Source organism: Cuculus canorus, chromosome 14 (genome assembly GCF_017976375.1).
Source record: "Cuculus canorus isolate bCucCan1 chromosome 14, bCucCan1.pri, whole genome shotgun sequence".
Lineage (NCBI taxonomy): Eukaryota > Metazoa > Chordata > Aves > Cuculiformes > Cuculidae > Cuculus > Cuculus canorus.
In genome coordinates, this window is record NC_071414.1 from 17,631,357 (window position 1) to 17,640,483 (window position 9,127).

Consider the following 9,127-nt stretch of genomic DNA (forward strand, 5'->3'; position numbering starts at 1 on the left):
GCCAAAACAGTGCAGCGCCCCAAAAGCAGCATCAAGGGGCAGCTGCACACTGTCCCGTCCATCACAACCGCCCAGGCAAAGGCCTCAGCCCTCCCTGGCTGCCCAGCCCAGGCGGGACTCCCAGCGCAAGGTGTCCGCTGCACGCTTCCCCCTTCCCAAGCCAGGAGAAACCGCCAAGGAAGGGGATAACAAATAAACTTTTAATAGAAAACAACCAGTTTGGCAATAAACATCAAATAGAATTATGCACACCAACAGAGATAAGTTAAAAACAGGCTAAAAGGGATTAATTTCTCAACCGAAGGGGCAAAAGCCTCACTTAGCACCAGCCCCTCCTGCCACTGTGCCCACTCAGTGGAGCGGAGAGCCTTCCTCCCGCCCACACTGAAGCCGACAGACAAAAATAAGCATTTAGAGGCCAAAAAGTTCCAGGTTAAGTCTCACAGCAAGAATTATTTCACTGCTTGAGAAGAAAATCTACTCCTCATCTTTCCTTGCATGTAAGGACAGTGCAAGGGGTTGAACAACAGCAGGGGGGGTTGGTGCTTTCCTTAGTATTCAGCTGATTAGGATTAAAATTTATTATGCTAAGGATTAAAAATTCACTGCTTTTGCAGATGCAAACAGTATTCTTGCTATTTATTTGTAGGATGTTTGGGCATATAAATAGAGTCAGAACAAACATAACTCATTATTTACATATCTCAACCTTAATTTCAATGACAGCTATTTCAATTTGCTGAAATTCCTGTCTAATATAAACAAATTTAAAGCTTTTGAATAAATATTTGTGCTAATAGACAGAATCTTCTGCAGCCCAACCCTGAACATCTGTAACAATACTCACTGTAAAATAACAACTAAAAAAAATACGAAAACAGTCAAATCAAAACATAAGCTTCTTCTTTTCACGTCACAGACAAATGTATCTAACTGAGGAGTCACAAATGCACCACCAAAATCATAGCATCAGGCTTTAACAGAAAAGAATAAGCAGAAAGCAGGGCAATTTACTTGAAAGCGGCATAATCGGATGCTTCCGCAGGCAAATGCCAAGACAAATGGGAATCATCCCTTGCTAAAACAGTCTAGTTTAGGTTAGTTAGTCTAGGTTACCTGAACATCCAGATTCTAAACAGAAAACAAGTTAAAAATATTCCGAAATTTAACTTTAATAGGAATTTTTCCAGTTGATCGGCATTGATGTTGGTTATTTGGAATGATGCTGCCTTCCTCTTGCTGTGCAAAATCCACAAGACTGAAACTGGGAGCACTTGGTCACTTGCTGCTTTATCCAATGACAGGATGCATCCACGTTTGTCTTCTATTTACCTGTGGCCGCACACTCACAGGAAGCAATACAAGATGCCTTTCTCCCTTCAGACTTTGATCTTCATGTGGGAGTCACCTCAAAGCACTGCTTTTCATTCCTCTGCCACTTGCAGCACACAGGATGTAAACAGGAACAGCTTCTGTGATTCCACTGGGAAAGTTCAAAAACACCAACGCCAAAATCATGAACACAAACAGTTCTGCTGAATCCCGCATGCTGTTGGGCTGCACTATTCCGAGCAGGAGCAGAACTCCTCCGCAATCAAGATCCTGTCTACACACAAACATCTGGCAAAAAACAAACTGCAGAAATTAATGTCACGTTACAATTTGTCTTAAGCAATCCTGCAAGGAGCTAGGAAAAAAAACGATAGTTCCCTTCTAAGTTTTACATATCCAGAGCAAACATTCGATACAGCAGGTTCGTTGCCAATATACAACATTCCCCTCACAACGCGAACTGTTAAAATACAAAACAAGCCCATGTATGAGCTACATGAGGACTGGGCCGCTGGAAACTCACTAACAGGTGAGATTAACAGTCTTGTTCTTCCTCCTTTTTGATTACTGACATTTGTAAGCAACAAGACTTTTTTGCTGTTGGCTTTGCTTAGCTGTTTTGCATTGTAATCATCAAATGAAATGTATCACAATCATGACAAATAATGTACAGCAAGGCAAGGATTAGGACAATGAAGCAGTGCGTTTCACCAGCATTCTCCAGAAGCAGCTACTTGGTTCCACATTCTGAATCTGAACAACAGAACACAGGGATTTCTTTTATTTAGAGCTTTCCTAAAATAAATGGGTACACCACAAAATGAGCAGGTTTTGTCAGCTACAGTCAGACTGGAGAGACAAAAATACGTGTACATACGGTTCTGCTAAAAAGGAATTGTCTTTGTTCTCACTGAAAAGAACAAACACAGCTTTGTAAATGTAAAGGAGGCTGAGAAGGGCATCACCTAACTAAACCCCTGACACTTGCCTCCCGTGCGTCACATTTGTAAGAGGGAGACACTGTATTTAAATAAACAACTGATAGAACTGGCAGCCTGGGACCCTGCTCTTACTTTCCCAGAATGGCTGGATTTAAGGCTCATTTCAAGCATTTGAACAGGTAAGAATTTTAATGAAGGTTTAAACCTGTCCGCATGGTCAGACATTAAAGGAATACAGTCCGGAAAGCTTTAATGTAACTAGTGTAACTACAGCTATCACGGTGCTTCAGAACCAAAAAACAGAGTAAGTTCATGGCAGAAGATGAAAGTAAAGAAATAGACACAGAGGTCTGTAAAAACATCTCCCATTTTGCTGTAGGTGTCCATGGAGCGACTAATCACTTCTGCAGGGATTCCAGACAGTAAAAGAGCAGCAGTCAATACAGTCGTTTTCACCTTCTTCTCACACTAGAAGAAAAAAACCCACCAGCATTACATTAGTTCTTCTGCTATAATCCCATTCTGCAATACATGTCACAAGCCTTGTGCCAATCTCACACACAGCCAGGCACATTCCAAATTTATCAGTGAGAGTAGCAGGTTTGGATTGATTCTCTCCAGACACGCTCCAGGATTCACAACGCTTATCCTAGCTACAGATTCATGCTGAGATAGATTCGATGGAGCTGAGCGAGAAGCTGTTTAACAGCAGATATAGAATTCACCACAGATATTACGCCTACTTCACGCTGGCACTCCGGGCATGGTGTGAAGTGGGGCTGTGAAGCCACATCTGTATGAGTGGGAAGCGTCCCAGACAAGGGCAACCTGGGTGTAAGATGGGAAGCCAAGAATCTCCACTGGCAGAACAGGATTAACCTCATCCCACTACTCAGTGAAAGATACTGTTACTTTTCTAACACAGAAAAATGATTCAGAATTGAAAACCAACTGTTTCTTCCTATTTTGGTATGGCTTCATTGGATAGTTTTACCCTCTGAACTCAGAAATGTTCCCAAATCCTTTGGAAAGCTGCTCTTTTCTCCTTAAAATGACAAATCCCAAGGATGCAGAGTCTGACAGGCAGGAAAAGGTGATAGTGGCTGTAAATGTTGCTGATTTGATAATATTTGCTGGATATCTTAATTTAATCCAATCTAAATTAAGCTTTCAAAAATCTATCTTGGTTTCGTGAGAGAAAAATGAGAGGTAACAAGCTGATGGAGCTCATCTGGGTCTCAGCGCAGTACAAGCAAGTTGTGGAAAGGAACCACTTCTTTAAATGCTGAAATTGAAGAGCTGATTTTAAAAACATCCAAAACAAGATCAAAAAGACCCAGCAGATGAGCTAGTGGAAGTCTAAGGCTAATGTACCAATTTGGGTTTTGACACATCAGCTTGGAATGACTACTGTGAAGTTTAGCTTCCGATTATGTACTTAACTACTAAAGAACCTTTATTCTGATTTCCTGCAGCTAATCTATTATTCCTTTTAAAATGCAAATGTTCCCTTTCAGGTATGGATTGAGCATCAGTCAATCCCGCTTTGCACTGTAGACCTGACAAAATCATCAACAAATTCTTCAGCGCAATTAATTGGTGTAAATATAAAAAAGGAAGCAATACAGCAAATCTTTCTAATAAGCAGCAAGTTTCCCACACAAATAAATCTCATTTCAAGTTGCCATTCAAACTGATACCAGCAAAGCAGTGAAGAGCCTTAAAACCCAAGGATTTTTTATCAACACCCACCCAAATTTCATCCAGGAACCGCATGCAAAACAGCTGCTGACAGTGCAAACATTAAGCATGGAAGAGCACAGAGAGAACCAAAGGTTTCCCAAATACATTAAAAAAATACCTGACTTCCCAGTCAGATGCTTTTAATTTGGCTACCGCTAAATAAATTGCTAGTCCACATTTTGGCAGCAACTTTAAATGTGATTTGGACTAGGCCTGGGAAGTTTAAAAACTAGCAAAACTACCAGCATTTGGTAACTCTCATTTCCACAGTTTAAAACAAGGTAAGAATACTTATGTGCATCGATCCTAAAACAATGCAATCTAAGCACAAGTTCAAATTTAAAACATTTCAAATTAAATCTAAATCTGAAAACAACACTTTACCTTTGGGAAGTACTTCGACAGTCCCATGTAGGCAAGTTGTAGAGTAAGAAATGGTGCAAATATTGACTGAAGGAACAGAAAAGAATATATGAAAGTTAACTTGGTCAGAACTAATAGCTAAGAAAACACAGAAATTTAATGCTTCCCAAGTCACAAAAGAAAATTAAGTAGGTAAAAAAATAATTTGTGGGCAACAGCAACAATATTCTAGACTACTACAAACCAAAGTAGATGTTACGTGTGAAAAAAAAATAGGTTCTGCCTTATTTTCTTTGAGCCTACGTATCTGAAATTGCAGAAGCGTACAGCAGCGTGTAAAAATGAGGCCAGCAACCCAGGAGGTGGCAGTCTGTGCCAGCCACACATCTCTGTATGAGGTACTGGCAGGCACCTGGACTGCTGAGGAATGACTCTTCTCAGAAAACTGATAAGTGAGTAGGATCTGCTTATCTTGGGACAACTACTGCCATTTTCACTCTATTATTCTTTTGCATATTCCAAATTAGAAAAGCAGTTGACTTACGCTCACAAAGATGGGAATAAACTTGCAGGGGACTTAAGCTGCAACAACTATTCCAGCGCTTCTGCTCCTGAAACACTACAGACCAAACGCATGCTACTCTCAGCTGTTCTGCGGTGGCTGTGTTAGACTGATAACCAAGTCAGAATCTGTGTTCTCACCTCAAAGAATGTTAAAGGGTTCTTTTTAGCTTTTAAACATTTGTTGGAAATGTAAAGAGGGCCCGAAATTCCCAGCTCAGTCACTAGCGAAAGACTCCAGCCCCAGATAGTCTTTCACAGTAAGTTTGCAGTAAACCAGCAAAACAGAACAGGATTGACTGTTTCCCTGAACTCACCAAATACTTGCACACGAAAGCCCTGACCGCAATGGCAAGCAGAGCACATCCCACCAATCTAAAAATGCGGAAAGAGTCAAACTCCTCCACTGCATTCCCATTCTCTTGGCTTGGCTTCTCACTCATCAGCTGGTTCCTTAGCTTCAGAGCTTCATCAAATCTGGACAAGTACTGCTCTAATCCATGTCTAGGTGGTCGTGGTGCGGCTTCGGGTGGCAGCTCCCCTCGGTTACGGTGACGGAGCTCACTTGTACCGTCATTGCCAAGCTCTGGAGTTTTACTGAACAAGTCCTTGTCCCCTTTGAGGTCTGCCATGCCGCCTGCATGGTCAGCTGTGCCTGCCATACTGCAGACGGAATCACCAAGCACAATTCGCTTGGAAACTGAAGGGATGGGAAGGGAGTTTGATTTATCTTGTTCATGCTGAAGCTTTGCTTCTGTGTGACTTTCGTCACCTAAAGGAGAGAAACAAAACCATGGAGTTATGCACAATGGGTACACAGAACACTTCAGCCGTACCACACTGGGGTCTCGACCTGATATTACCACTTCCCAAGTGAAAAGACAGATTTATGGTTAATAAATGTGCTAATTATTAATTACAAACCCATTGCAGTACCATCCTCTCAGTACATACAGAAACACAAGTGATTTACCTATGAATCTGCAAGACAATGCTGCACACCAGCCACAAACACCCAATACCTGGTTATTATCCAAACACAAGAAACCTTTTTCTATAGAAGCACAGCTGTGAAAGCACGCAGTTACTGGATGAAGATGTGTGGGAGACTCAGCATTTCTTCAGCCAAGAAAAACCACTTGAAGTGGAATGACAGCTTATCCACTCGCTGTGTACGGATGGGAACAGGCCCACAACTCAGCCTTGGTCTGGTGCTGGCAGCACACACATGTTCCTCCCACGGGGTCCTGAGGCCCAGAGCAGGTCATGCTCCACTGAACACCCCACAGAAAGGGACAATGGCCCCGAGCAGCCCAAAAGCAGTCCTATTCCTTGTGACAGAACAAGAGAAAATGGCCTCAAGTTGTGCCACCAGGGGAGGTTTAGATTGGATATCACGAAAAATTTCTTCATCCAAAGGGTTCTCAGGCACTGGAACCAGCTGCTCAGGGATGTGGTTGAGTCCTGATCCCTGGAGGAATTTAAACGACAGGTAGATGAGGTGCTCACAGATGTGGTTTAGGAGTGGACAGGTATGGTTGGACTCAATGATCTCAAAGGTCAAGGGAGGGGATTCTTCCACTCTGCTCTGCTCTCGTGAGACCCCACCTGGAGTCTTGTGTCCAGTTGTGGAATCCCCAACATAAGAATATAGAACTGTCAGATTGGGATCAGAGGAGGTCATGAAGATGATCCGAGGGCTGGAGCACCTTTGCTATAAGGACAGGCTGGGAGAGTTCGGGTAGTTCAGCCGGGAGAAGAAAAGGCTGCGGGGAGATCTTAGAGCAGCTTCCATCGCTGAATGGGGCTCCTGGAAAGCTGGGGAGGGACTTTTCCCAAGGGAGTGCAGGGATAGGATGAGGGGGAATGGCTTTAAATTGAAAGGGGAAGACTTAGATGAGACATTTGGAAGAAATTCTTCACGCTGAGAGTGGGAAGGCCCTGGCCCAGGCTGCCCAGAGCAGGGGTGGCTGCCCCATCCCTGGGGGCGTTGCAGGCCAAGCTGGATGGAGCTTTGGGCAGCCCTGTCCCTGCCCATGGCCGGGGGTGGGACCGGGCGGGCGCTGAGGTTCCCTCCAACCCCCCCGTTCCCTGTCAGCCCCGCGGGGGCCGGCGAGGCCGCTGCCCCTCTCACCCCTGCTCGCCGCGGGCCGGTGGAAGCCCATGATGCGGTTGATCCGCTCCTCCGAGTTCATCAGCAGCTTCCTCCGTCGCAGCTCGGCCCGGCGCTGCGAGGCCGAGAGCCCCGCGGGAGCCCCCGGGGACGCGGCCCCCGCGCCGCCCTCCTCCATCCCCGCCTCAGGAGGCCGCGGACAGCGGGGCCGCCCGGCCCGGCGCGCACGCGCCACCGCCGCCCGCCGGAGAAGCCAGCGCTGCCATGTTGCTTAAGGGCAGGAGAAGCCCGGGGCGCGCGGGGCTGCCCGGCCAGGGCCGCGCACTCTGCCCGCGCGGCTCCCGCGTTAAAGATGGCGGCTCTGCGTTCGGAAGTGACATCCGGGCGCGATCGGCGGCGGTGTCCGCGCCGTGGGGAGGCGGGAGGGCTTGTGGGGGGGCGCAGCCTCTGCCGCGCTCATCGCAGCTTACAGCTCCTCACAGGGGAGGGGGAGCAGCGGGGCTGGTTTCCTCTCTTGGGACCAGAGGGAATGGCAGGAAGATGCGCCAGGAGAGGGTTAGGTTGGACATTAGGAAAAGGCTCTTCCCCCAGAGGGTGGTGGAGCACTGGAGCAGCTCCCAGGGGAGCGCCAGGCCTGGCAATAGCCCAGCAGCGTTTGTACAACGCACTCAGACACCCCTGTGCTCCCTCAGTGAGCGAAGCAGGGTCCCAAGGGGGAGATTCCTGCTGGAAAAGCTTTGCTGAATTTAGGGAGGTAGTTTGTCTTGTCTGGGCACACACCAAACAAGGGAAGAGGATATGCTTTTTGTTGGAGTGCCAGCAATCAGGGATGTACATGAAAGGGACACACAACATAGGGAAAGTTCCTTCTAGGGGCAGCACAGGTCAGCTTCTCAAATTGTGTTCCCAGTGGACACGCTCCCAGTGCTGCTGTTAACACACTGCGGAGCTGAAAGGGCTGAGTACAAACTCACTGAGGACAAATCCAAAGGAACAAGGACCTCTCAAAGATTCCAGTAATATAGAACAGTGAGCAACTTCAGTTCTTTCTAGCAAGATAGAGTTGGCGTAATATCCATATTTACGTGCAATAAGAAGTCCAGGGCGCCACTACTTGTGGGACAAAAAATGATGAACCAGGGCCACAGCATTCTTCCCTTAGCTGAAGTCACATAGCCAACACGTATCGCAGAAATAACTGAAAGCCAAACCAAATGAAGACAGTGAGGTGGATGCTTTCCATCTGTACTTCAAACTAATTACCCACTACTGAAGGATTCACACTCCTTAACTCACAGACCATGCCAGAGGCACTCCATTCAAAGCAGGACTTGACTTCGACATCCTGCAGTTGGAGTTCCAAGACCAATTGGAATTCCAAAGACCATGGCTGCCTGTTGAATGCTGAGCCACAGCCAGACAGGTGAAATTCAGCAGCGGGAGGACAGAGATCACTACATTTAGCAAGGAAAATCTTTGTGCTGACAAATCCAATTAATATTTCTGTGATGCTAAGTGAATTAGAGAATGATGGAATTCTCTTATTCAAAACCTGTTAAAAACAGAGGTCAAAGTACCAAGTTTATGCATCAACTTGTGTATGAAGAACCAGAAGCAGCGATGATAGCTCATAAAAAAATTGGCAAGCATAAGATGGAATGACTTTACAAAAAGTGCTGAAAGAATAGGATGCCAAACGAAGATATGGGATTACCTACAATAAAATTGATCGCCATCTTGGGAACACTGCTGAATGCTAAATTCCAAGCATCAGCTGGCTCTTGAGAGCAGCTTCCAGCCAGCGAGCAGGGCAGGTTTACTGGAAGGAACAAATCCCAAGGCAGGGCTGAGTAAAATTACTGACTGAGATGCTCTGGAGGGACAAACAGCACCAGTGACAGAATGAAAGTTTGAGTCAGCTGGTAATAATGTTCTGAAAATTCCCTCTGTATCATTTAAATAGTAAGTTTTAGCTAAAAGTAGAAGTTACCACTTGTTGGCCCATGGCATTTATCCCAACTGCTCAAACACATCATTCTATTTTTCATTTTAAGAAAGGACTGATGGACTTGCA

General features: G+C 45.6%; 2 protein-coding genes across 2 annotated transcripts in view; one reads left to right on the top strand and one right to left on the bottom strand.

Moving 5' to 3' along the window:
• The window catches only part of SKP1 (S-phase kinase associated protein 1), a 276,895-nt gene that overhangs the window by 487 nt on the left and 267,281 nt on the right, over window positions 1-9,127 (top strand). The gene's annotated exons all lie outside the window — the stretch shown is intronic.
• On the bottom strand, window positions 179-7,387 carry CAMLG (calcium modulating ligand). The gene is made up of 4 exons (XM_054079402.1): window positions 7,075-7,387; window positions 5,258-5,712; window positions 4,401-4,466; window positions 179-2,741 (listed from the first exon to the last, which is right to left on the bottom strand). Exons 1-4 carry the CDS (start codon window positions 7,229-7,231, stop codon window positions 2,550-2,552), a joined length of 870 nt encoding a protein of 289 aa, XP_053935377.1. The 5' UTR covers window positions 7,232-7,387; the 3' UTR covers window positions 179-2,549.

Coding starts and splice junctions, on each gene's coding strand:
- CAMLG (XM_054079402.1), bottom strand. CDS start 7,231: ATGGAGGAGGGCGGCGCGGGGGCCGCGTCCCCGGGGGCTCCCGCGGGG. Junction 4,467..5,257: donor CTTTCGTGTGCAAGTATTTG/GTGAGTTCAGGG, acceptor CTGTTCCTTCAG/TCAATATTTGCACCATTTCT. Junction 2,742..4,400: donor TGTCGAAGTACTTCCCAAAG/GTAAAGTGTTGT, acceptor TTTTTCTTCTAG/TGTGAGAAGAAGGTGAAAAC.